Here is a 26,680-nt window from a genome sequence, read left to right as displayed (position 1 = left end):
ACAATTGTGTACTATGCTGACCAAAATGCAGTTAGACCAGTTGTGATAGTGATTTTATTCGTTTAGAACACTGGTGAGTAAACATTTTAACAATACGAGGCGAGAAATTCCTTATACCCTGTAAGGGAAAATACGATCGACAGACTAATTCATCTACTTGAACGCTCGTTTCGTTTCCCGCAAAATCGCAGAAACTGAGAGCGGGCACGCGTCATGTCCTGTTTTCAGTAGCCAATTGCAGCCGTGGATTCACACAGTCCGGCTCTCATTGGCTGACAAATGAGCAACGCTCTGTTGTTCATTCCAAACTGAAGGGACGCCGCACGGCAGTAAATTACAAATAGATGCTTATTAATGGCATGAAAATTATTCAGTCCATTTCCAATAGAAGAACAACATTGGTGGCTTCACGCGGCAATCTGGGATCGCTACCGGTTTATTTACCGGTAAACTATGCTAGCATCGCTAGCTAACTAGCCAGCGACCAGCTTCTCGTCGCGTCCTGTTCATCTTCATGGGCTCCCGCTGTTGATTCTTCCAGGCGTGTGCTGGGGGGCAGCGGGGCTAATAAATTGATGCCATCCGCCAGGGTAGGCTGTCTTTACTCATGTCGAATACACACAAATGTTAATTATTTCGTAAGTATTAGTTTCACGCCGGACCAAAAGAACACTGACCCAAGCTAACTAGCGCGCTAGCAAATGTGTTTTCGCTAGCCGCTGTGCTAGTCGTTGCGGTAACTTTTGCGGCACAGCCATTGTTTGTCCCGTAATTGTGCTTGTTTTAATGTGGCTATTGATATTACATCCGCTCACAGAATTCCGGCCACATTATGAGCGGGGCGGGTTGCAAAGCGAACGGCGCCGTGTACCCCGCCTCGTCGGCGATGTTAAACTCTGTGAAGAAGCCGAAGATGGAGCAGATTCAGGCCGACCATGAGCTCTTCCTCCAGGCCTTCGAAAGTGAGACTTCAGCCCTGATGCGTCGTTGTTTATTTTCGTTTCACAAGTGTATTCAATCAGTAGCATCCATTTAGTACCTCGCTTCTAGTTTAGTTTTATTAAAGTCTTATGTTGACATGTATATTTCATCTGGTTTCCAAGACCCTAATAGATTGTTTTTACTCCCAGCTCATAACTGTAAAGTAGCATCAATGTAGAGTGGTATTTTTAGTAATAAAATATTTTGGGTATCTAGTCTTTGAATAATTTTGTTTGGAATAGAACAACAACAAAAAAAAGAAACAGGAAAAACTATGATTTCTCAATAGTTACCTTAGGTATGAGTTTAACTAATTTAAAGCCCAAGTTGATCGGCCTAATCTTGCATGTTTTTTGGTCCAAGACCATTTAGTGCCTTAGAGACCAGCAGTAAGAGTTTAAAATCTATTCTTTGACTCACAGGGAACCAGTATAGTAATTTGACGACAGGTGTGATGTGGTCCAGTTTTCCCGTGTTTGTAAGGACTCTGGCGGCAGCATTTCCTTTCAGAGACTCATTTGATTGTTTTTCTGTCAGCCCCAGTTTGTGTTTATAATGTGTTAAAACATACAGGGTTTTGTCAGGTGTATATAATTTTCTTTCTTTCCCAGAGCCAACACAGATATACAGATTTCTTCGCACCAGGAACTTGATTGCAGTAAGTTTCAGAATTAAAAATGTCATGCTTTAAATTCAGTATCTAAAATAAATTTGCTTTGAACCCTCCTCCCTTCTAGCCAATATTTTTGCACAGGACTCTCACCTTCATGTCTCATAGAAATGGTCGCTCAAATGCCAAAAGGTATAAAAAAAAAAATACCCCTGATACATTTGGCTCTACTGTCTTTTCTCTCATGAACAAAACATAAATTTGTCTCTTTTCGTTCTCAGGAAAGCATTCAAAGTAGATAACATGTTGCAAACTGTAGAGAAGATGAAGGGAGAGCAGGAATCTCCCAGGTAACGTGAGCCGAAACGATCTGTCAATTTTACTACTACTAACCAAATAAATAATCACATTTAACTTAATTTCCACATTTGTTTGTTTTTAGCTTGTCTTCTCATCTGCAATTAACTTTTACTGGGTTCTTCCATAAGGATGGTAAGTAGACCTTCAGTTGAGCCCGAAAGCCTTAATACGCTTGCCAGAATAAGAATCGATACATTTACATATTGAATGGTGTCCTCTGACTGCAAATGACACAAGAAAGAAATGTAATCTGATAAATAAAAGAATGTTTGTGATTGCCATCCCGAATAATCAATGCCCAAATAAGTCACTGGGTGAGAGATGTGCTCAAGAGAAATGAACACCTCCCTCAAAAAGATGTCACCCTTTTCTTATCAGGAAAAATGTAGAAATAAGTGTTATTATTTTGTCTCACAGCCATCATTATTCATAGACATGATTTAATAGTTTAGAGCTGAGCCAATTTACAACTCTCTTGGTAACCGAAACACCACCCATTGAGCCTCGTAAACATTCTGTGAGATTAATTGAGTCTGGATGCATGTTGTCAAAGTTTCCTGCCTAGTATGAAAAATAATCTTACATTGACTGTTGATCCATTCTGACACCACACTTTTTCATCATATTGATGACAATGTAATTTTGCTTTTCTTACGTCTAGAAAAGCCATCTCAGAACTCAGAGAATGAGCAAAATTCCGTCTCCTTGGAGGTGCTACTTGTCAAAGTCTGCCATAAAAAACGCAAGGTAAGTCTTCACATTCAGCCTCTTTCATCGTGTCATCTCGTTTATTCACTTATTCTTCTTCTCCTTTGCAGGATGTCAGCTGCCCAGTTAAGCAAGTGCCTACAGGTAAAAAGCAGGTGCCTTTGAACCCGGACAGCCAGCAAAGCAAGCTGGCCTCCTGTCCCTCCTTAGTGGTGTCCAGCAACGAGTTTGAGCCGAGCAACAGCCACATGGTCAAGTCGTACTCGCTCCTCTTCAGAGTGTCGCGCACGGGCCGGAGGGACGCCAACGGCCTGCCCAACGGTGAAGCCAACGAGAACATCGGTAAGAAGTTTCTCACAGTCGACAATGAGGTCTTCTATGATACAGATGTAATGACAATGTATCTGTGTGTGTAGATGTGAGAGATACCCAAAGTAGAAAGAAGAGGAACCTATCTCTTAAGGAAGAAGCGGACACAACAGAGACATATGTTGCTCAAATGACGGTCTTTGATAAGAACAGGTACATTTATGGTTCCTTTATGACGTCTACAATCACAACAACAAACTATGCCCATTGTGTGTGCCATTCCTGCTACCAATATACTTAATTTTTTTAAATACATCGTCATTTGAATGAATAAGTCGCTGGCATCAGGCCAAAACCTCCTGTCACAATTTGGTAAATCTATACTTTTGGCCAGTCCACGTGTGTGAGTGTTAGTTTTAAAAAAAATATTGACCACTTTAAAAATAGTTGAAAATGGCATGCTCTCCTTAATGATGCAATCAAAACATGCCGTTTTTCGGCTCCTCTGAAAAGTGATGATTTTGGAAGTACGATGATTACGCCCGACGCCTGCGAAATCAAAAAGTACATCCTATTTCCAGCGGTTCTTAACCTTGTTGGTGGTATTGAACCTCACAAATGTAAAACCTTGAAAATATGTGTTTTTCCTTAATTCAAAAACATGGACAATATTACATCAGTACACAAAAGAATCAATGTATCAGTCGCACACAATCACTTTGTCAAAATGCAACAAAACCTGAATTTCATGCCAAAGACAAAAAAATGAACTCACTGGATATTTACTGGATGTCCTTGAAGAAGGCTCTGAATGATCCGTTGTAACAAACATGTGTCTCAAAGCTGTCTGAGTTTTGTGACACCAAAATGTTGAGCGTTACCTTCTAAAGAGTTGTCACGAATCATACGAGTAAACGGAATCACACACACTCAACTGTGTGCGTCTTGACTGCCGCTAAACTCGAGGCCGACTCTCAAACCCCTGGAGCTTGAGCGAATCCAGGTTAGGAACAACCTTTATAGCCTGTGCACAATCATGAACCCATGTTACGTAAAAGCACACAAATAAACCCACATATGAGGCTCTTGAGTCGTAATAGTTAGCATACTAATCCAAATAACACTAGCACAAACTGAGGTGACAATACACATGGGCAATGTAGGTTGAAAACTGTACTAAGCCATTAAACTCACTTTTGGGCATTTACACACAATACTAAATGACAAAGTAGACTACATTGTGTGTTAGATCGCATTTGATTGCTTTCTTGATGAAGTGATGGATTAGTGTAAATGCGTCCTGTTTTTGACCTTTGCAGGAGGTTGCAGTTGCTGGATGGCGAGTATGAGGTGTCCATGCAAGGCATGGAGGAGAGCCCTGTGAGCAAGAAGCGAGCCACATGGGAGACTATTCTTGACGGAAAGGTGAGGTTTAAATTCATGACATGCACAATCACAGTTCGCCTGATGGTATTCATCATTTCAAATCACTGACCAACATGTCGTCGTGTGTCTCTTACTTCAGAGGCTGCCACCGTTTGAAACATTTTCTCAGGGACCCACGTTGCAATTTACTCTGCGCTGGACTGGTGAGGCCACTGGGAAGTCAACAGCTCCCGTCGCGAAACCTCTGGCTACCCGAAACTCGGACTCCTCTGGCCCTATGGAGACCAGGACTAGTCACCACCGAGCCACCCCCTTGGGTGAGACCCTTGTTTCTATTAGAGGTGCTCGTACAAAAAAATCTAAAAATTTGAAGGACACAGCAGTAGCTCCAAATAAAAAAATCTTATGAATACAAACAACTGCATATTAGCAAATCGTTAGGAACAATGTTAATGGCAAAGTAAATTGATACAAATGAAAAAAAAAAATTGTATTTGCATCGTAATAAATTAGCCATACATGCTCCAATTTTGAACCTCCCTCTCATAAACCGTCATGCCTCAATTAGTTGCCGGCTGGAGCAAATTCCCTCAAATAGATTAGTATGGAGTCTCATTGCACGACTTCCCTGCAGTGTGGCTTTGTTTGGGTTGCTAATTCATGTACCGCGTAACTCATTCGCATAATCGTTAAACCATAAACCCAAGGTGAAATGACCGTAAATCTTTATCAAACGTAATCTAAAGTACCTTGCACAGCGATTACAGCTTGTACACTCACCTAGTGAACAGAACCGTGATGGTTCAGTGCTTTAGGCAGTGACATTATGACTGATGAGCATATAAATGCACCACACAAAGAGTCACATGAGCCATTATTTCCAAGTAGAGATACGATTCAGAAACCTCGCTGTGTTTACATTTTGATAGAGCCTGAAAGCACTCCTCCGTGTGTTCCTTTTCAGCAGTGAAAGAGTCGGTCAGCACAGATATCCAGATGAGGAAAGAACTCGTCCCGTGTGAGCCACGGCAAAAGTTACGGATATTTTATCAGGTAAACACTTTTTTTTTTTGAGAGAGAGGAGTAAGATTAAGTCACGCACCGCCGTCAATATGGCTTTCTTCATCGAGTTGTGACCTTTTCCCAATTTAGTTTCTGTACAACAACAATACACGGCAACAGACGGAGGCGAGGGATGACCTTCACTGTCCTTGGTGCACGCTGAACTGCAGCAAGCTCTACAGCCTCCTCAAACACCTCAAACTCTCCCACTCACGCTTCATCTTCAACTATGTGGTAAGGATGAGCAACATTCCCATCATATCTCTTATGGGAATCAAAACAACTATTTAAAAGTCAGTGATTTCTTTTTTTTTTTTTAAGATGCATTCAAGTTTTCTGGGGCATATCTGACCTAAAAATATTCCGGTGAAGCATAAACATAGATCATGGCCGACAACTGCCATAATTATTTTAGTATTTCTTCTTGTGAATAGAAAGCAATCCTACTGACAAACCCAATTTATGGCAGTCATGATGAATCTTTCTGAAGCATTTTACTGAAATAACGTCTTGGCCAGGGATTATACAGTTGTGCTCATAAATTTAGCCGTGAAATAAGTTTAGTCAACCTGGCAGAATTTAACTTGTGTAACATCCGTTAAAAGGAGCATAACACTGTACTCTACTACAGATGCTAATTTGCAAATGCTGATTTATTAATGTGAGGGGATTCACTGAACACCCGCCATTTACTTGCATTAAGTGCCACTGTTGTCCATGAAGCTCAAAACATATTTTTTGTAATCCTTGTTTTGAACTTAGGAACACATTGCCCTGTGTTTTCGCTTTAGACAATGATGCTATTGAAATGCATGAAAAAAAAAACCCTTGGTTGTCCTAGACCATGTTTTTGAAAATATTTTCCCACATTTGAATTTGCAGCCTCACCCCAAAGGAGCAAGGATAGACGTGTCCATCAACGAGTGTTACGACGGCTCGTACGTCGGCAATCCTCAGGATATCCACAGCCAACCGGGCTTTGCTTTCAGCCGCAACGGCCCCGTTAAGAGGACCGCCGTCACTCACATACTGGTTTGCAGGTACGCGGTTGACCACACTCCGACACTGCTTGGAATGCTGTTGTAAAATCATATAACGGTATGGTTACTTTGTTTTTCTCATGCAGGCCCAAGAGGACTAAGCCAAGCTTGTCTGAGTTCCTGGAGTCCGAGGATGGCGAGTTGGAACAACAGAGGACCTACGTGAGCGGACACAACCGCCTCTACTTCCATAGTGACAGCTGCATGCCACTGCGACCCCAGGAGATGGAAGTGGACAGCGAGGATGAGCGGGACCCCGAGTGGCTCAGAGAGAAAACTGCAACGGTAAGCAAGAACGGCTACTGCTACTGTTATTTTCTTCTATTGTGGCCACAGACTGTTTGTCACAACTTGTCAGAAACTATTTGATTAAATTATTAGTTTGTTGTGGTTAAGCCTTGCAGTAAATACTGCAAATCCACGCATAATAGGTGCTCGCTCGTAAAGGTGTGTAATTGTCTATAGATGCCACAAAAGTTCAGCAAATTACTTGTTTTTCTATTCAACAATGGCCTGACTAATTGAAGCTTCTCAGCTCCCGTCAACAAAAAAATGCATCAACCTTTTGTTGAAGTTTCTGTTTTTTTTCCTTGCCCTAGTTGCTCAAGTGAAGTCGCACAAATGCTGTTGAGAAGTTTTTTTTTTTTTAAATAATGCCATTTTTGATACACAGAAATGCTTAGTTCAAAAAGAAATGCATGTTTGTTTAAAATTGCCCCACGTAAATTGTTGCTAGATGCTCGTTTGCTGTTATGCACAAATGTGAGTTTATGTCATAAAAACTGTTCATTATATATAAAACAAAAAAGGAAACCAATTGGTTGGTTGTTATTCAATGAAATGTTTTCGTTCCTTTTTTGGATTCATAATCGCTCTTGAACCAAACAGAAATATATATTTTTCTGAATATTTGATTATTCCATATAATTCTTAGTAGGAAACTCGGATTCTAAACCTATTCAATAGGTGCATCCCTACAACTCCCCTGTTTTCTTGTTATATTTTTATTGTTCAATAAGATCCTTGTTTCATATCCCTGTGATTATCCTGCAAAAATTGCCACTCCAAATTACAAAGCCTTTCATTTGCAAAAATGCTCCTCAAACAAAAAAAGTTATTTCAAGACTTGAGATAAAGAGAACAAGATTCACTGTAGTTTATTTTCTCAAGTGCAGAATGGTTAGGTCTTTATTTGTGCAAACTCCTTTTAGGAATGATGAGAAACAGTTACTGGTATATAACAATTTACGTTGAGTGGATCTGTTTAAAAAAAAAAAGCTGATAACACCTATTAATTGTGCTGCAAAAAGAGGAATGCCTTTTTGATTTATTTATTAATCTCGAGAGGACACTGCATGTCAATTTGTGCAACAGCCATTATTTGAGAAAATGCATTAATTTACTGTGAAATGAATGCTGACACTTGATCTCTGTCTGTTGCCTAATTGGATTGGTACCAATTGTGTTGATTTGGCAGTTGTGAATTTTTAGAATATTATTTCATTTCTATGATGCATTTATTTTCTTTTTTGTCCAGCAACTGGATGAATTCACTGATGTCAATGAAGGAGAGAAGGAGGTGATGAAGCTGTGGAACCTTCATGTCATGCAGCATGGGTATGTGGACACCACATCGTCATAGACACTCACCAGCCACAACTTGAATGTACTACAAACTATACACCAGTAGTTCAGAAAGTGTGGTACGATTATTACAGGTGGTTCGTGGGATCCCTCTGGTGGTACACAAAATAGTCACTGGCAATATAGTTCATTTTGACTGAATCGGGCCAAGTTTTTTTTTTTTTTCTTTTCTATTTATTTATTTTTTTATGCGGTCCTTTTATTATCGTAACGTGACGACGATACAAATATCATGGCAATTTAATTTTATATCGCCGTAATCGTTACATCCCTACTTTTTAGTGCAATACATTTTAAAAAAATGTTTAAATGCTTTTATTGCGGTGGTATTTGTATGAAACTTATGTAGAATGCATTTTAAGCAAATAATTGTCTTAGTCCTTTTTTAGTTTTCCTATATTTAACTACAGTGTTATAGTTCTTGTTGCTCCAAATACAGTTACAGTGACTTATAACATCCATCCATCCATTATCTGTTCCGCTTCTTCTCACAAATTGTGCGTATCCCAGCTGTCAATAGGCGAGGTACACCATTAACTGGTTGTCAGTCAATCATGGGGCACACCATCCGCTCTCACACTCCCACCTTGGGCCAATTTAGAGTGTTCAATTAGCCCACCACGCATGTCTTTGTAATGTGGGTGAAAACCGGAGTACCCGGAGAAAAGTCACGCAGGCACGGGTAGAACATGCAAACCACAGACTGGAAGGCAATCCCACAACCTCTGAACTGCGAGGCCTTTGTGCTAACTAGTCGGCCACCGTGCCGCCGACTCATATTATGAAATATCCATTTTATTTAGGCCTATTCTTTTGTTGTTCATTTTTGTAGAACTTGGAGGGCTAAATTTTTATTTATTTTTTGTGATACTTGGTAAAAAAAAAGGAAAATAAAAATAAATAATTGAGAACCACTGCCATAAATTATAATGGTGTAATGTAACATGTTAATTGTAATAATAAATCATCTTAATAAGACTCCTTGCATGATTACAAGTTTGCGGGAACATAACATTTCTCTTTTGTCTTCCATTTTCACTCTCATAGTGTAATTTTAACCATCAACCAACACAAATTGCACACTGAGTAAAGAATCAGAAGAATCACCCACAATTTACCATCTCAAGAAGCTAAAATATGAGAAACAATAAAGGGATTTTTAATATAGAAAAAAGGTAAAAGTATTGAATGTCTAAATTTGACTTGACTTTTTGAGACAAACTGCTGCAGTGAATGAACCTTTCAACCATAATTGATCAGCACCTGTATACTAAATTGTGGTCTGGTTTGTGTGGCAGCTTCATAGCAGACAACCAGATGAACCAGGCAATCATGCTCTTCGTGGATGACTGCGGCGCACACATCGTCCGCCGCAACCTCTGCCGCAACTTCCTCCTGCACCTGGTGAGCATGCACGACTTCAACCTGGTGGGCACAGCCACCATCGACCGGGCCATGACACGCCTGAAGCAGATCCAAGAGGAGCTCCCGGAGGATGCCGAGGAGCAGCAGGAGCGCGCGCTGCTCGCGGCAGCGGGGAGCTGCAACGGCAATGTGGCGTCTTCCGGTGCGGGGAAGCTTGGCAAGAGGACAAAAAGCGCTCTGACGGACTGATGCAGGCTTCACGCCCAGAACTTGTAGTAGTCACGGGGAAGTTTTTTTCCCCCCACTATTTCCCCTCCTTCCAATAAACATTTCCAACCTTTTGGTGCTTTGTGGTGGTCAGCAGAGTGTCTGACTGCAAACAGACCAATATACAAGGTAACCAAGTTTTTAAAACTTGAACTCAACCAAATATGAATGATGTAGAAGTGAATCACCCACATCATATGACTGGATAACGGCTTTGGGTGAATGTGAACAGATTGCAGGGGTGGGGAACCTCCTGGCTTTTGAGAGTATTTGATTCAAGCCCAAACAAATTTTTAACCCCCAAATGCTCCTAATATATATATATATATATATATAATCATGGTATTTTTTTTAAATACAGTTGGTATGGCCCACTGTGGAGGACTGGACTCTGGTTCCCCACCCTTGTTCTAGTGTGTCCTTCCAAGATGAGGATCATCAGAACTACAGTTGAAACTGTACTGCTAACCTGAATTGTACACATACATGATAACCTTTTTAAAATCCTTAGCTGATTACTTTTAGCACTTGATGTTTTTGTATTTAGACATTTTCCGTTTTCATAAACTCAGAGCTGCGCCCAAATGTGTAATGCAGCCTTTTTTCAATCAACAGTGGGGAATCTGAAGAAATTGTGTTTTAGTATCTCTGTTGATACTGTGAGTACAAGAAATGTCAAGCGGTTCATACAATAAGGGACTCCCAAAAATGATTTTTAGTTTTTTTGTTTGTTTTTTTATTTTTGTTCTCCAGACAATAGAGTTCACAGGATCACAGTTAGATTTTAGTTTCTGTGCCGGTTTACCAAAGGGGTTATTGTCATCAGTATTTTGAGTTTTGTTGTTTATTTTATTTCATTTTTTTTGGTGGCTTTGGACATAAACTGACAATGATGGTTCGTTGTCAACCCTAATTTGGTCCACTCTGGGTGATCTTTAGATGTCTGATTTATTAATTTCATCTGGTAAAGAAAAACAGAAGGGGAAAGGTTTTCACCTTTTATTTACAAAACGTCCCATTGAAAATCATGTAAAGAAGTACACTCTGGATTTAGGGTTTTTATATTTAAATAAAAACACATTAAACCTCATTTCTGCTGCTTTGTTCAAGTGAGCCTTTGCAAATCCATCACGGTTGATTGAAATATTGGAAGTAATGTTGATTTCATGTAGCTACCTACACTAAATGGATAAAATCAACTTTGGCTGAGAGACAAGGTAGGACCTGGAGTGGTTGTCAGTCAATTACAGAGCTGATAGACAGCCATTTAGTCTTTATTGGATCTACCAGTTGCTTCCCTAGTGGAACAAACCATAAAGAATACATCTTTTGTTAGTGTTATTCCAAAATGGATTGAAACCACGTGAAAAGGGTTTTAAATAGATTTTTAAAACTATATTAAAACAGTACATTGATGCCCCTCTGGAAACAATTGAATGCTTGGCTGAGAAATAATTTTCAGTCGAATATTTGAGGCGACGCTCGTCTTCCCGACTACAGGTGGCGGTAGTGTGCCAATAGCTAGTTTGCTCTGCCGGTACAAAGACAACAAAGGAAAGAAATTGGTTGACAGACCTCAATTAAAAAAACTTAAAGTTTTCCGTCAATATTTTTATGTCACTTCTAATCGTGGCTATGTAAGTCTTTTCTAAGATGAACTCGAGTAAACTGCTGGGTCGCTTGTATGAAAGGACTAATGGTTCGTTCGAGCGAAACGGAAGGAGTATGTTGTACTTTAAGGCGCCATGTTCAAAATGCTTCAAGGCTACTTTTTGACATTTTGGCTTTTTCCTCATGCCGAACAAACGGACCAGAAAGAGTCAATACAATTAATCTGTGTGGTAATGAAAAGAGCCATCAAATACGAGGTAAGGGCATTAGCACTGTCTGTCTATCTATCTAACCTATAGCTGCAGTATCAATACATGTATCGAATGTACAGCAGGGAGGCAGAAAAAGGCGCAGGTCTGTGCAGACAGAGGGGAAGGTGCCCCTTCTCCAAAGTGAAGCTGATGTGATGGGAACAGGTGATAAGGTGCCCAAACCGTCATCATCCGTACAGTCACATGTATCATCGCCGCCAACTCTCCACAACATTTTGCGGGAGATTCAAGCATCCAACACTGCATTCCCAGTCCAACGTGTGTTTGGAACACTGCAGAGGAAGGCCAGTGAGAAGATATCAGATTCTGGAATAATAGGTGCAAATTATTTAGTTCATCCATACATTCATTTTTTATACTGCTTATACTCACTAGTGCTAGAGCCTTTCTTACTGCAAAAAGTATACTGCTAGTCATGACTCATGATGTCCCCTTGTTTGATGCTAATTATACCGTATTTATTTATGAAGTAGGCATGTGGCTAAAGCACCTGTATCATACAGATTGCCCTATGTTTTTCCACAGAAAAATCTTAATCTGAACAAATTTATTGTTCCACCCAATCTTATTACATAATTACCCCCTGTATTTGACTGAAAGAATCTGACAAGTTTTGAATCGAAGTCAAGCAACAATGGTGGCAAAATTTCATTGGCCAAATGAAATGAGCTTGAGGGCCTGACTTTGACCTTTAATTTGGTGTATGGGATCACATGTACAATATGATGCAATCTTATTATATATATATTATATATTATCTGCAACTTTCTTTCTTTATATCTTAAAGGAGCAAAGCACTTGGATTTAAATGAGAAACAAGACAGCTCTGAGATGGGCTCTCACAGCCTGAGGCCAAATATCATGACTACAGAGATGGCTAGTTCCGACCTCTCGATGCAGCTTTCATTTGAAACGTGTCCCAGGGCGAGCAGGCTGAGCCGCACCAGGAGACTCAAGCAGCAGGTTACGAATGGAAGAAGTGAGAGAAGTTCCACCGATATCGACAAAACACTCGAAATTATTCAAAAAGGTAAACATTCTGATGTATGCTTTCAAAGCATGTGTTTGTGTGCTATTCAGTAATGTGTGCTCTAGTGTCCAGTTGTGAGGATGTGCTGTGGACAGAAAAATACAGTCCTCAGTGTGCAAGTGAACTTATTGGGAATATCCGCCAAGTGAGCAAGCTGCACAGGTGAGCTAAAAATAATAATAGACACACTTTGAGTTTGAGCTGATGTTGGTGTAAAGTTCAATACGCACTACCTTGTTTTCCAGTTGGTTGAAAATGTGGAAACAGCGGACTGACTGCAGTGAGAGTAGGATAATGGAGCAAATAAAAAACAAAGAAAAGAGCAGGGGAAACATTTCCACACACGGTAAGGTAGGCCTTTTAACATCTGGTCTGATAACTCATTTTCCCATAGGAAGAAATTAAAATCTAGGTACTGTAATCGTTTCCTTTTGTTAAAATGTTGCCATCATAAAGCCTTTAGGAACTGTACATTCAACATTTAGATAGATATAGAAATAGATAAAAAAACACATAAGGCCAACCGACTGACCAAAATGAAGTAGTTTTGAAAATTGCATTGTACTGCATCATATTTTTGTGCTCTAAATATAAAATAAATTCGATTGAAAGGTTCTAGTCTAATTTATAGCATTATGTGTCACGTGTAACTTGAATGCAGACTCGTGGGATTGTGGGGACTTCCAGGGCGAGGTTGGCTCCGAGGACCACCATGAGGAGCCGGTGTGCAACACAATGCTAATCACGGGGCCTTCAGGTGTGGGCAAAACGGCATCGGTGTACGCCTGCGCTCAGGAACTCGGCTTCAAGGTCCCAATCTACAAAGGCTGCATCAAACAAACTGTTGTAAAGACTTTCAATTTCCTCTCTTGTATGAACTGGCAGGTGTTTGAGGTGAACTCCTCCTCCCAGCGTAATGGCCGCCAGGTTCTGTGTCAGCTGAAAGAGGCAACCCAGTCCCACCTGGTGGAAACGGCTGGAAAGGACTCGCTAAGACCGGCCTACTTTCACAACTACGGCACCAGAGGCTGCTCATCACGGACTGAACATTTAGATGGTAAGATTATGGAATAGGAAAGCCATAGTATGTGTTTTTTTTTATTTTATTTTTTTTGCTGTTGTCCATCCATCCATTTTGAATTGCACTGGTCCTCATTAGGCTTGCTGACATCAGACTAGAATCATTTTCAGGGCACATACAGACAAATTTGAGCATTTGCATTATCAAGAGTTCTGTAATATTTATGTTTTTCCCCCTAAAATTGGTTATTTCAAAAGAATTTATAATTTTCTGTAATTTCTGTAATTCATTTATCTCATTACATAATTTGCAAATTGATAAAGCAAGAGAATTATTTTATTGATAAAATAAATTATTTTGCATATACAAATGACCTGACCCATGAGTCCTTTTTTAAAAATCAAACGTTTTCCCACCCTTTCCCGATAGGGAAAGCTGAAGTATAATAATATATTAAACCAGCATAAGCCCCTTGTAACGATTCATTTCGCATTCAAGGCGCCTGTCTTCCTGCAGCGGGTTAATTTGCATTCTTTACTTTAGGAGGCAAATTGCCACTTGCCAAGAGAGTGGCCTCCGGCTCAAAAACGCAAACTTTTGGCCGCCGCAGACGCAGAGGAAAGGAGAGTCCAGCCACTGCCACGCTGACACACTATTTTAAGATGAAGGCCAAAGCAGATCACCTGTGCGAACTGTCGCCAGCGGAGACGCTGCGTGACAAATTGAAACAGCCATCTGAGCATCAACCGGCACCGCTGAACAAAAAAGGCGCCACGTCGCTCATCCTGTTTGAGGAGGTGGCATAGTCACGCCAGCAAATCTTACTTGTCTTATTTATTGCGTGTTTAAGTGTTTTCTCTACTTTGTCTCTTATAGGTTGATGTCGTATTTGAAGATGATGTCGGTTTCTTAGCAGCCATCAAGACCTTCATGATGACGACTAAGAGGCCAGTTGTTCTCACCACTAATGGTAGGCACAATGAGCTTGTATATTTAACTCTGGAATTTGTGTTGGGTGTAAAAGATAACCAGAAAACTGACCACCACACAAACTATGCATACTTTCGATTTCTTCCTTAGATCCTACATTCAGAGAACGATTCAGCAGCAGCTTGGAAGAAATTGTTTTCAAGAAGCCATCAGCGGTGAGATCCAGTTGCTCCGTGCTTTTGACCCCACTTTCATGTCGCTGCTTTTTTAACGCAGGTTGCCTCACAACAGGTGAACATCTGCAGCTATCTGCAGCTGTTGTGTTTGGTTGAAGGTGTAACAACGGAGCTTGACGACATGAGAAGCCTCGTCACGCTCGCCGGAAGTGACGTCAGACGTTGTCTCCTCCAGCTCCAGTTGTGGGTGAAAAGTGTTCAAGGTTGTTGGACTTCTCTCGGAATAGACTTGATTTAATTTAGCCACGAAATCATTTAACTCCTGAAATCTATTCTTTATATGTGTTGTGTATGTTTTGAAGGCACCACTGTAAAAGAGGGACATGCCAGCCTTCCCCAACATCATGCAGGTTGCACTGCAAGCATGTTGGGTCTACATCCTGTGAGTCAAAACAATCTGTTGAACATTCTGAAGGTATGTTACACACATTGGGTGATTGAATAAGGTCAAATGCGAACTCTATCAAAATTTTGCCTTTACAGAAATTGTAATGCTCCCTTAATTTTCTTTCTAATGTCTATTACATTTTTTTTTTTTTCCTCCGTGTGCCTTTTTATCCTCTCTGAGAACTGGGTTGGACACCGGAGGAAAAATTGTGCTACGTAATTTCAATCATCCATCCCTTTTCTTTTTGCCTCGTGCCTGTTCGGGGTCACGGAGAGCTGAAGCCTATCCTAGCTGACCCTGGACTGGTCGTCAGTTATTTCTTGTGTCAACTATTACGCTATCAGTCACTTCAAACCCGGTTGTATAAAGCCAGACTGGGTACTAAATCAAAAATTATTTCTTTATCTTTGTAAAGGCAGAATTGTAATGCATGTTTAGTATTATGATGCAACTTTATTTGTATCTAGTTACCTTGTGCATGTTTACAAACTACAATTTTAACCGTCAATTAACGTTAAGTATTAGTTTCTGATTAATTCTACAGAATCCGTCAACTGAAGCTGCCATGAACATGTTGGTGGAGAGCTGGAGAAGAGATGTTCCTCTACTATACTCCAACCTGGAGACACTTCTACCCATCAGGTCCCACCAGGAACATCCAATGCGCCAGTCTCAGTTGACAGCAGCAGGACTCAACCCAGTGAGGGATGGATTTAGTCTTAGCCACATGATTGAAACTGGATCCTGTTTGACACGCAAAGAACAAAGAACTTCCTATTGTCAGAAGAAAACGCTCCATCACAAGACTGAACAAACTGTCGTCAATGTGGACTTGAAAGGTTTGAACGCTCTGGCAGACTTCTTTGACGTCATGTCATACATCGACGCCACAATAAAAACAGCTGGTGCACTTGATGCAGCGGCATGCGCAAGGAATTTTGTCCGGACTGGCGCTTACATTAAAGACAGTTTGTTAGATGAAACGAGCCAGGAGAACGTGTGTTACAGCCAGGAGAGGCTGTTGGAATTTCGGGCAGGTATGGAGGCTTTGGGGTGTTGCAGGTGTTGGAGTCACATGTCAGACGTTTGGACTAAAGCACAGGCACGCAGACCAGAATTTGGACGAACGCACCCACAGTCTTCCAATGGGATACACCTCACTTGTCAACCTGCAGTAGACCCAGTGTGAGTGTTCTGTATTTCAACCTCACACACATGACTGTTGGTGTCATGTTTTTACATTATCAGAACTGTAAAAAAAAGTTGACGTTTTTTTTTTTTACTCAGTTCGTCACTGCGTTTTTGTCATTGTATGTCACTTGGTTCCACTGGTGTACCTTATGAGATGGCTTGTGAGTGAATACCAACATGTGTCTGTGGCCACAGCATGTGTCAGATGAGGTACAAGATGAGCCAGGCGGTGCTGAGTAGTCAACACTTTGGCCTCCTGGGAAACAGGCAGGCTGTGTGCGTTGATTACCTGCCAGCGCTCCGCTCCATCAGTCAGTCTACGAGGCAGCAAAAGGACAAGCCGAACAGGTGAGCTTGTAGTTTAAGATTGGATTCATTTACATGACTTTTGAAAATAAAAGAAACAATGTGATGTCTGCAAAAATGGTACACTCTACTCGTCAGTGAGTGGCAGAGGATATAATACAGAAAATGCTGCAGTAGAATTGGAAAAAGTAAAATATTTGTGTAAAGATTAATAAGGCGCCACAAATTCCTTATACTTTTGTTTCTCCCCCTCACATAGGTCTGCCAACTACCTCCGAAACGTACACCTCGGCCTCTCCAAGTCAACACTCCAACTCGTGGCCCAAGATTTCTTCAGGACCAATCAGGCAGACTAAAAAAATACGCAGGTGTCTTGATCAAATGTTCCTCACATTATTAGGTCAAAAATAAAGTACACAAAGGATCAATATTGACACCATGCTTATTTATTTTATTTTTGGGGTGGGGGGTGTGGAAATGTACCAAGTTTGGCTTCTATTACCTACTCTGGTGTTGCCAAGCCCCTCTAGTGTATAGGCAAAAAAAAAAATGGAAATTAACAATTCTAGTATCTTTTTTTTGTGGTGGCCTTAGTGGACACTTAGAATCTGAGACCCCTTGAGCCCAGACTGCAAATAAATGCTGTGTGCTTAAAAGCACCCATCTGCCCATACAGGCGACAGCAAAACAACATTTTTCAGATACAGCCAGATAACAAAACAATTCAGAAATTTCATTGTTTTAATTTCATACTCAGGATTGCCAATTGATGGTAAAAGTAATTAATCCCATCTCATAATATGTCTGCTTTCAATCAAAGGTGGGCGATCTATGACCAGTTTGCTATATAAAGCCCGCAAAAGCACTTTATTCCTAGAAATAAATAGAACACCCCAAAACAATTACCACAAAAGGTACAAAGCATACAATAAATGTTTTCTGCTACGTGATTTTTTTTTTTTTTATATATAAATATATGTAGTTTGACCTTCCGATGTAAAAAAAATTCAAATCACCCATGATACGAAGTTTCAACATCCCAGTTAAATTGGTTTGTATTTTTGAGGTTAAACAGGAAAAAAAAAAAGTCCCTCAATTTTCCTGTTGCCTATTAACATGTTTTTGTTTGTGTTGCCAGATCAACGGCGGCTATGCAGAAGATTCACTAAGTAGCTCGTAAAAAGCCACCGCCTGCAGCAAAGCGTCACAGAGCTCCTCTCCTCCGCCTCTTCTGCTGCTCATCTGAAACCAGCTTCTGTATTTGACCACCAACTCCGGCGGGAAGTTTATCCGCGGCATCTTCTGCGTCACAGACTCCGTCATCAGCTGCCGCACCACCTGCGCCCCACTCGTCCGCGACTCGCCCACCATGAGTCCGAAGTGGCGTCCCACGGCGGTGCGCATCATGTTCAGAACTCTGTGTGGAGAAGGTGCTACTTTAGCTGTCAGCTTTCTCAGAAAGCCAAACTCAAAGCAAAAAAGCCAAACCTGGGAGGAATGTTGGTGTCCTCAGGGAAGTTTCTGGGCTCCAGGAGCGCAAACAACATGGCCTCCACTGTCCTCATGTGCGCCATGACTGGAAACAGAGCCGTGTTCTGCACTGAGATGGACGGCTTCTCGATGATGTAGAAGTCCGCCGAAGGGAGGCGGGACACTACTGCTGACACCTGATGATAAAAAAATAAAATTGCAATTTTCACACCACGGGGTAGGTCATTGTTTACATTAATGGGTGGTTGTTAAGAACAAGACTCACATCGTTTAAGTAAGAAGACGCCATGTAGGTACCCTTCAGGAAATTTGGACAATCAAGGTGTTGCCACTCCATGACAGTCATCCCTCGGCCCACGTGCGCCCACGCTATTCGATTAGTGGCGCACACTAGTGAAACGATGGAATTGGCATCCTAGATTACACAATGAGATCATGAGACCAGGATGTCGCCTACAGTAACAATTGATCAACAGTATCTTTCCATTGCCAGGCTTCAGGGGCAAATTAAGTCAATTCATAACAACGTACTGTTTTTCCAAACAAGAATGGATTTTTTTTTTTATTTGATTCATTGACTAATCGACAGATTAAATGATTATGAAAACAATTGTTGAAGCCTTACTTCTCACAAAGCTCACAAAAACTCGCAAAGCGCTACATGGGGGGGAACCAGAAATATGTTGTGGCAAAAATGAGTTTAACACCCGTATAAAGTGATGAAGATGCATTCACCTCGAGCCAGGACCTGTCCACCTCAGGCCTGATAAACTTGGCCAGCTGGATGCGCACCTTTTTCTTCTTCACCGGGTTGAGGATGGAATCAAACACCACAACGGCGCTCTTGTGCTTCAGTAGCGGCACATTAACCACACTCTCCAGTGTCTTAAAGGGTCCATGTTTGCTCCTGTAGTCCACTATGTTGGCAGACTTGCGCCCTCGGAGGAGCTTGACGCCTGCCAACTCGTCAAGCGGGGCGTTGTTGAGCAGACTCAGGATGGAGTCGCGCTGCTCGGAGGTGTAGCAGGCATCTAGAAGAGCACTGTGCTCCTCGTTGTTGTCCTCTCCGCAGGGCGTAGAGATGGTAGCGTTGAGGCTCTCAAACCCCGCCACTGGGATTCTGCTCCTCCAGCAGCATGTACACTGAAGGTAGCGGAGCTCCATCTCAGAGGGGGAACCTGGGCGAGGGCGGCGGAACAAGCCAGAGTCACCAGCGTACTGACCTACACAGGAAACACGGGTTATTTATTCATATCAGTTATTGGTAAGTGCTAATACTAAAATAGATTTTTCTTGATTTGAATTTTATTATTTATAATGACTTCTTCCTTGTAACCACAAAGTTTAAGAACTGTCGGATGAGTTTAAAAGTGGACATTTTTTCAACTTCTGTGGACGACGACAAAATGTAAATTAAGAGAGGTAACGCCAACAGTTGTTGGAATTCGCATTTATAGATGAAGGGGGATTATAAAACGAGAAAAAAAAGAGGGACTGAAGTGACATGGAGGATGGAAAACTGGGTAGGATTAACGACGAGCTAACAGTTAAGAAGCAAGATAGCCACCATAAACGTTAAGAATGACTCGTACTAAATACATTTATTGTCTTGTGCCACTCAAAAAACGACCAGCTTTCGGCAATTTTAATCTTCCGTCTAACCTGGAGGGGAAAACATACTGATAAGGAGTTTTTTTCCGCCACGTATCATTATTGGCCAATTATTTATCTAGATGTCCACTTCACGAGGAGACCTGTCTGATCCAGACAGTACAGACAATATCGTCTCTGCTATTTACATTTATAATTCATCATTTTATATTGTATCATTTTAGAAGACAATGAGCAAGTGTAAGGGACGTAAACGTTTTTATATGCAAACCACTTTATTGTAAATATACCAGCAAAGTATCCACGCACTGCAATCAAATAAAGAATAAAGGAAACGGAACGCTACTTACGACTATGGGCAACCGACGACAAAACTCGCCTGGCGACCCACATGTTCGCCAATGAAACTTTATCGTATTAGTTTCAATTTAATTGTGGCATCGCACAAGTATTTAGCTGTCTTTTCGTTGTTGTCCGATGCGTTAAAATGTTCGGTTTAAACAACAACATCACGTTTAGTTCCGGAGATGTTTTTCCTCACCGTACTGCCCTCTAACGGTTGTTTCAACACTCTACTTCTTATTAGTATATAGTTACTCATTCATATAGTTTATTACTATCTAAAAAAACCGACATGTATGCATGCAGTGTTTTTTTTTTCCTTTTCCATTTTATCATGCCGATGACAAATACTTAATTTGCAACTTCATGAAATAATTAATCAGGGTTCAGCCACGCAGCCTTAAATAAAATAACCTTTTTATTTCACCCTTGAAAAAAAAACCAATCGGATTTCAAACTTGAATGGCTTATGTTAATCTAAACCTAACTCCTCGTCTCATGCTCTTTTCCTGTGGAACAAAAGTGAGGACGGAGATCCTTTGCGTAGGATTCAATGTTTCATTTAATATCAATTCTAGGGCAAAATACTCACCTAGATTACTTCCATACTGTTTCAGTTCTACCATTTACAGTAAATCCTTGGAAACGTGATCACGCCTCTGTAAAGCGCGGTCACTGTTCTCACTTCCTTTCTCTGTTATTTCTAGACCTCACTGTTTGTGTGCAGAACAATAAACGTCATGATGTTGAACCGTAAAGAGGAAATGCTTGGCCACCACACTGCACCGACAAGAAAAGATGTTGTTTCACCTGCCCATTTTGGTTTGACAAGAGCCAGGAGAGCCTTCAACCATGGCCAACCTGGAGAGAAACTGCAAAATCCTGCTCGATTTGATGCGACAGCCTTGGAATAATATGTGCGCTGACTGTGGAGCTCCTGGTGAGTTTTCAATTCTATAAATCAGGGGTGAGAACGTGTTTTCTTATCAGGGCCATTTCAGTCTTTACAAAGGCCCCTCTAATGGCCTGAGTAAAGTTATGAAAAACAACAACAACAACAACAACAAAAAAAGATGTAGCATCCATACATCCATCATTTATATTCTTGCCATCATCAATTAAAAAAAAGGCTCCTAAAAGAAGACCCCCGTTTAGAAAACTGCCTTGACTTATATTTAATACATAAAGCTTTTATCAATTTTCCAGAGGGCTTGTCCTCGTTACGGTTACAGGTGAGCTGGAACCTCTCATAGCTTATTTTTGGTACACCTAGGATTGGCCAATAACCAATCACAGGGCACACATAGACAACTGTTCACTCTCACATTAACATCTATGATCAGTTTAGAGTTTTCACCTAAACTAAGATAACATGCATATTTTTTTAAATGTGACGCAGACTACATAAAGGAACCCCACGCAATCCCTACATAGGGGGGCCGGAGCTGTGATTAAAAACCAGAACCTCGGAACACCTAGTGCACAATTCTGCTTTTTTAAAATTTCCTTTTAATATTTGTTTTTCGGTTTGTATGGCCGTGCGGATCAGATGACCGTATGGGGCCGTTTATGGCTCATGGCCCTTTATGTTCCACAACCCTGAGCTACAATGTATTTATTATTTCAGTTTATGTTTGTTTTGTTTTGTTAATGCTGATATATGCCTGCAAGTATTAAGACAATGATTGCGTCCAGGTTTTGCTATGATACTCCGAAATGTATTACCCAATTAAATTTACTTTTAATGAAGGAATTCCAAAATGGGAATTTTTCACAAATACCGTACTGTATGTCTATAACTTCAAATCAGTATCAATTAATGATGTAGGTAGAGTTACTGAAAAATTTAAAATGATTTATTGGCATGATTTATTTTTTTTCATCGACTGTAGGTTTTCGACTTTAAATTGCTGCAAAATGTGTTGTTGAATGATACTGCCTTCATTTTATTTGTATGTCTTATTTGTGGATTTTCTAAAAAAATATAAAGATAGTTTTGGAAGTTGCACTAAGGCGCATTTCATTGTGTGCTACAAGAGTTTAAATTTTGCTTGCATTGGATGGAATCCTCACAGCTGCAAAATAATCAAGTTTCTGGAAATTAAAAAAAAAAGTATTTGGAGCCATTAACATTGCATCATCACAGATATAATCGATTTGTGAAAATCATGACAAGAATTTCGTAGCAGGTCACACTGAATATTTTAAAGTTTTCTGGTTGTATTCTGAGAAAGGAACAATCATATAAAGCCTTTTACACAGTAGCTTCTGGTCTATATTAGCTTGAAGAACAAGCACACTGTTTTTATTGTAATTTCTAGCCACACTTTGGTCACTTTTTAAGTGATCACAACAGGAAATTGTGGCTGTGTCCTCAGTGTTCCTCTTAAACATTATCATGACAATCTATGTCAATAATATTCAGTGTGTGTGTCTATATGGGAATCGATTTTATTCGTCATTTGGGTTTGTAGTTCAAGTTCTTCTATTGTGACCTCACCTTGTCTGTGTTGTGTTCCCTTATCAACATTGTTTGTGATTGCAGAGCCTGATTGGGCCTCCTACACGTTGTGTGTGTTTTTATGTGTCAACTGTTCTGGGATGCATCGGAACTTGCCCTCTATCAGCAAAGTCAAATCCATACGTCTAGACCACTGGCAGGACTCTCTTGTAGAGGTATATATTTGTATTTATTTTTCATGTTATTTTATTCACCTGATTTGAATGATCAGCTCATCAGCAAGCTTCGAAGAAGCCTGCTAAGTATCCTGCTCATTTGAATCAGGTGTGAGATGGAAAACGTGCTGGAAAGCGACCCTCTGGGCTGGAGTTTGACACCTGTGCTCGAAAGGATTAGATCATGCGTCACCAATGTGGTGCCTATGAGCACCGGGTAGCTCCTAAGGACCTCATGAGAAGCTCGTGGGCCATCCTAAAGAATAGCTCACCAGTGAGGCGACACTGTGATTTTTTTTTTTTTGTAATGTAGAATTGAGCGTAAACACTGGTAGAGATTTATTAAAATAAATTGTTGCATATTGATATTTATGTTTCCTGATTGAAATATTAACGTTGATATTAACATTATCAATACATTATTAAATATAATTAATTATCATTTGTATAGTAGCATACAATAGTAACATTATTAAAGGTAATTTGAGTTTCTTTGTTATTTCGGAAGTGGTAACCCTTCACATGACTCAATACCCAAGAAGGCACATTTTCCATCTCTCTATATGTTAAGAAAATTTGCAAATTTCATAGCGTGTGCGTTCAATGTCCCCTTTTTTTGGGTTTCTTCAGGCCATGCGTCAGCGAGGGAACTTTGCAGCCAAAGTCGTCTATGAAAAGTGTGTTCCTGCTTTCATCTACCGGCCACAGCAGAGCGACTGTGTGTATGTGATGAATCGTCCTCAGTGCAGTTTCGAAGTGAAAGTGGAGGCTCTCCAGTGTGATTTACGAATCCCCTCTTCCTAAGGCTAAAACAGGAACACAAACACGGAGTGCAGCGATTAAAGCTGCCTGATGTCAGGTTGTTATTAACATGTTTTATTTATGACCGCCAGGGTTCTTAAGGATCAATGGATCCGTGCCAAGTATGAGAGGAGAGAGTTTATGGGAGAGAAAGGCTACTTTGAACAGTCTTATGGTGCAGGTAGGACTTTTTTTTTTTTAATGTTTTTTGTTCATGCATGTCCATGAATTTATTTAGTTTGTTTGATATGTGTTAGACACCGTTGAGGCAACACTGTGGAAGAAGGGCAAAGACAACAAGCACTTTTTAAAAAGGGTCTTCCTGCTGTCGCACAAGGACTTCACTCTCAGATACTTCACAAAGGAGGACGTGGGTACTACTACTGATATTGTTCTCAATAGAATATAGGAGGATTTGTCTACAAATAAGGCTATTTACAGTATTCTCTGCATGTTCACTCATAGCCAGGGGCATTTAGGGAGGTGTCGAATTGTACAACTGAATTTTTGTAACATTATTAAACATTTTCATTTTGTATACACATATTAATATTTTTGCAATATAGTGGGACCTCGGTTTTCCAAAAGTCCTAATTTTCAAATTTTCCTACTTTTTGATTTTCAATTTTATTTATTTATTTATTTTTTTTGCTGAAATGTTGTTAGTAGTGTTTCCAACTAAGTTCTTGTGTCAACCAGAATAGTGTCCAAATCAATTAGTGCATGTATAACTTGTAGGTCAACAACTTAAACTGTTTTTCAAACCAAGTCTAGAGTTCCCAAAGCTGTAATCAGCATGAAGGAGCTGAATGCGTTTTTCCAACCTGAGAAGATCGGACACGCTCACGGCCTGCAAATCTCCTACTTGCAGGAGGTACGGACCAGGAATATCTTTGTTTACCATGAGAATGGACAGGTGAGACACAATTGCTCAATTGCTTGTTCACGTCAAATGTGCTAACGTTTTTATTCATTATTAAAAAATTTAAATGGTAGTTCCTTTTTAATCTGTTCTTATATCCAAACTTCTTCAGGTCATCGTTTCCTTTTTCAATGCTCTTCGAGCAACACGCTTGGCTTACCTCCAGAAGAAGCATCCCACTCTACGACAAAGTGAAGTGAGATCAATGTCGTGATTGCCTTAAATGTAGTGCATATATATTAGTGATGAACAACTTTGACATGCACTTATTGTGTGTTTACCTGCAAAGTTAATACCTCAGATAACAAGACACTGCCTCATGGAGGGATACATGGAGAAAACTGGCCCAAAGGTGCGTTGCCTACCAGAAATGATGTGTCAAAAATGTTCAATATATTATTCATTGTCTTTTAATTCGCTCTATTGTGTGCTTTTTTTGCAGCAGCGGGAGCCTTTCAGAAAGAGATGGTTCACTCTATGTTCAATGAGCAGGAAGCTTCTGTACTATAAATCCCCACTGGTAATTCACAACAGATTTCAATGGAATGTTTTTTTTAAAATAAAAGTGCAGCAGTATTTTAAAATACATAAATACATTCAGTGCATATCTACTTTAACTAAAAAGAGCCACCCATGTCCGCCGGAGAGGCTGTGAGCAATCTGATTAGAGTCATATCTTATTTTAAATAGTGACCTTCCCTGACCTGATAAATTGCTGGATGCATCATCCACTATACAGGCAAATAAATACCACCCTCATATGGACTCTTATTAGTTTTCCTGATTGGAAAACTAAACAATAGTCACTTCATATTGTTCACATATTCAGTTATGCTTAAATGTTTGCACAACTGCTCATCTGTTGCTAACTAAAACAGCGACACCAAAGTGCGTCAAATGCGCTAGCGCCTCCCATTGTTAAAAAGAAAAAGTTGACAAATTACAATACGCCGATATCTTTTGTTACTATTCTTCAAATGCAACTACATAAATGCCTCCCCTCGAATAAACCTCCAATTGAGAAAACGTTAAAGTTGAACCTTGTGATGTCTTTTCCCTTGTTAGGACGCCACCGAGCTGGGCGCTGTCTTCATCGGCACAGAAAGCCATGGTTACTCTGCGTCAGAGGGCAGCACGCGCAGCTCCAGAGGAGGCCGCTGGCACCGTGCGATCACTCTGCAGACGCCTGAGAGGCAATTTGTGTTCATGTGCGAGCAAGAACTGGAACAGCAGGAGTGGCTGGAGGCCTTTGGGAAGGTCATCGGTCAGCCTATGACGCCAGAAGACTATGCAAGTAAGACCTAATGTAGCAAAATATTACCGATGTGTGTTCATGTGTATGATATGTATATACTTATGTATATGTATATACCGTATGGACATTAAAATTCATGTTCCGAACACAAACTTTTTTCCTTTCAGCAAAGACACCCGTTAATACTTTTATGCCTAATATGCATACTGTAAGTCTATTGTCTGTCTTTTGTAGATGAAGCCAACTTGAGAAGGTGCAAATGACCAGAAGAAGTTATTGCACTAACTGACAAATTTGATATGGACAACGACACCTGGCCATTAAAAGCCTCACTGCAAAGTTGGAAGCATGTATTGCCCAAAATGTCTTGATAAGATTAGGTGATATTATTTAATGGTTGGGTGGGTTTGACTAATGGTTTGTATGGACTCTTCCATTTATGTAAATAATTGTACATGTGTTATTTTTGTATTACTGTGTTGCATTTGTATTGTAGCATCAGTGAAAGGTTCATTGAGAGGACTGACACCCATACCATTTCATGTTGTTAACGGCGCAAATAAAAGCCATTTTAGTACCAGCTGCTGTCCTGTAGTTGCAATACCACACTTTCCAGCAGTCACAATATAATATTTGCTACGTCAATCCATTTTCTATTGTGGTTGTCTTCACCGCGGTTTTGGCCATTAACTGTCCCAGCTGACTTTGGTTGAAAGGTCGAGATACACCTTGGATTGATCGCTCACCAATCACACTCTAATAAGGATTCAAATGCAGACCTCTTGACTCTGAGACAGACACGCTTACATTTAATTCTATTTTTGTATATTAACTATGTTAACTACGTAGTGAGCCCGCTCTGTTA

General features: G+C 40.4%; 4 protein-coding genes across 8 annotated transcripts; 3 read left to right on the top strand and 1 right to left on the bottom strand.

Moving 5' to 3' along the window:
• Positions 1 to 220: 220 nt before the first annotated feature.
• suz12b (SUZ12 polycomb repressive complex 2 subunit b) lies at positions 221 to 10,822 on the top strand. Its single transcript, XM_088303726.1, has 17 exons — positions 221 to 590; positions 818 to 962; positions 1,593 to 1,639; positions 1,719 to 1,783; positions 1,873 to 1,941; positions 2,034 to 2,083; positions 2,613 to 2,698; positions 2,770 to 3,001; positions 3,076 to 3,181; positions 4,288 to 4,393; positions 4,494 to 4,671; positions 5,319 to 5,407; positions 5,507 to 5,650; positions 6,299 to 6,456; positions 6,543 to 6,741; positions 7,994 to 8,073; positions 9,399 to 10,822. Exons 1-17 carry the CDS (start codon positions 576 to 578, stop codon positions 9,712 to 9,714), a joined length of 2,085 nt encoding a protein of 694 aa, XP_088159852.1. The 5' UTR covers positions 221 to 575; the 3' UTR covers positions 9,715 to 10,822.
• A 405-nt stretch (positions 10,823 to 11,227) lies between these two features.
• On the top strand, positions 11,228 to 18,893 carry atad5b (ATPase family AAA domain containing 5b). Of its 3 annotated transcripts, none has more exons than XM_088302949.1 (16): positions 11,228 to 11,600; positions 11,675 to 11,933; positions 12,403 to 12,645; positions 12,711 to 12,807; positions 12,891 to 12,991; positions 13,307 to 13,455; positions 13,531 to 13,702; positions 14,210 to 14,463; positions 14,543 to 14,636; positions 14,747 to 14,811; positions 14,873 to 15,035; positions 15,135 to 15,214; positions 15,765 to 16,405; positions 16,607 to 16,759; positions 16,977 to 17,085; positions 17,856 to 18,893. In XM_088302949.1, exons 1-15 carry the CDS (start codon positions 11,478 to 11,480, stop codon positions 17,071 to 17,073), a joined length of 2,691 nt encoding a protein of 896 aa, XP_088159075.1. In that variant the 5' UTR covers positions 11,228 to 11,477; the 3' UTR covers positions 17,074 to 17,085; positions 17,856 to 18,893. The 3 variants fall into 3 exon arrangements, with proteins under 3 accessions (XP_088159075.1, XP_088159073.1, XP_088159074.1); XM_088302947.1 differs by having other exon boundaries at positions 15,135 to 15,247; positions 17,856 to 18,892; XM_088302948.1 differs by having other exon boundaries at positions 14,888 to 15,035; positions 15,135 to 15,247; positions 17,856 to 18,890.
• tefm (transcription elongation factor, mitochondrial) lies at positions 17,142 to 20,309 on the bottom strand. Its single transcript, XM_088302954.1, has 5 exons — positions 20,170 to 20,309; positions 18,944 to 19,431; positions 18,474 to 18,623; positions 18,206 to 18,384; positions 17,142 to 18,134 (listed from the first exon to the last, which is right to left on the bottom strand). Exons 1-5 carry the CDS (start codon positions 20,210 to 20,212, stop codon positions 17,867 to 17,869), a joined length of 1,128 nt encoding a protein of 375 aa, XP_088159080.1. The 5' UTR covers positions 20,213 to 20,309; the 3' UTR covers positions 17,142 to 17,866.
• On the top strand, positions 19,417 to 26,392 carry LOC148332231 (arf-GAP with dual PH domain-containing protein 2-like). 3 transcript variants are annotated; one of them, XM_088302950.1, is made up of 12 exons: positions 19,417 to 19,472; positions 20,869 to 21,101; positions 22,707 to 22,837; positions 23,468 to 23,559; positions 23,731 to 23,819; positions 23,896 to 24,008; positions 24,408 to 24,554; positions 24,673 to 24,756; positions 24,850 to 24,912; positions 25,003 to 25,080; positions 25,626 to 25,854; positions 26,050 to 26,392. In XM_088302950.1, the coding sequence occupies exons 2-12, from the start codon at positions 21,014 to 21,016 to the stop codon at positions 26,076 to 26,078; spliced, it is 1,143 nt and encodes a 380-aa protein (XP_088159076.1). In that variant the 5' UTR covers positions 19,417 to 19,472; positions 20,869 to 21,013; the 3' UTR covers positions 26,079 to 26,392. The 3 variants fall into 3 exon arrangements, with proteins under 3 accessions (XP_088159076.1, XP_088159077.1, XP_088159078.1); XM_088302951.1 differs by lacking the exons at positions 19,417 to 19,472; positions 20,869 to 21,101 and adding an exon at positions 22,547 to 22,627; XM_088302952.1 differs by lacking the exons at positions 19,417 to 19,472; positions 20,869 to 21,101; positions 22,707 to 22,837 and adding an exon at positions 22,972 to 23,111.
• Positions 26,393 to 26,680: the final 288 nt, after the last annotated feature.

The sequence above is a fragment of the Idiotropiscis lumnitzeri genome, chromosome 8 (assembly GCF_059441095.1).
Source record: "Idiotropiscis lumnitzeri isolate Australia: NSW breed Sydney's pygmy pipehorse chromosome 8, RoL_Ilum_1.0, whole genome shotgun sequence".
NCBI classification, from domain to species: Eukaryota; Metazoa; Chordata; class Actinopteri; order Syngnathiformes; family Syngnathidae; genus Idiotropiscis; species Idiotropiscis lumnitzeri.
Note: the sequence above shows the minus strand (reverse complement) of the source record. Positions and strands in the feature narration are given on the sequence as shown.

Bases quoted from the DNA above. Each gene is read 5' to 3' on its own strand.
- suz12b (XM_088303726.1), top strand. The intron at 1,942-2,033 runs GTAACGTGAGCC...GTTTGTTTTTAG, and splicing joins GGAGAGCAGGAATCTCCCAG to CTTGTCTTCTCATCTGCAAT. The intron at 3,182-4,287 runs GTACATTTATGG...TGACCTTTGCAG, and splicing joins ACGGTCTTTGATAAGAACAG to GAGGTTGCAGTTGCTGGATG.
- atad5b (XM_088302947.1), top strand. From the start codon at position 11,478: ATGTTCAAAATGCTTCAAGGCTACTTTTTGACATTTTGGCTTTTTCCT. The intron at 11,934-12,402 runs GTGCAAATTATT...TATATCTTAAAG, and splicing joins ATCAGATTCTGGAATAATAG to GAGCAAAGCACTTGGATTTA. The intron at 13,456-13,530 runs GTCCCAATCTAC...ATGAACTGGCAG, and splicing joins CTCAGGAACTCGGCTTCAAG to GTGTTTGAGGTGAACTCCTC.
- tefm (XM_088302954.1), bottom strand. From the start codon at position 20,212: ATGTGGGTCGCCAGGCGAGTTTTGTCGTCGGTTGCCCATAGTC. The intron at 19,432-20,169 runs GTAAGTAGCGTT...TTTCCTGTGTAG, and splicing joins GTCGTCGGTTGCCCATAGTC to GTCAGTACGCTGGTGACTCT. The intron at 18,135-18,205 runs GTTTGGCTTTTT...TTCTCCACACAG, and splicing joins GACACCAACATTCCTCCCAG to AGTTCTGAACATGATGCGCA.
- LOC148332231 (XM_088302950.1), top strand. From the start codon at position 21,014: ATGGCCAACCTGGAGAGAAACTGCAAAATCCTGCTCGATTTGATGCGA. The intron at 22,838-23,467 runs GTATATATTTGT...GGGTTTCTTCAG, and splicing joins GGCAGGACTCTCTTGTAGAG to GCCATGCGTCAGCGAGGGAA. The intron at 23,820-23,895 runs GTAGGACTTTTT...GATATGTGTTAG, and splicing joins TGAACAGTCTTATGGTGCAG to ACACCGTTGAGGCAACACTG.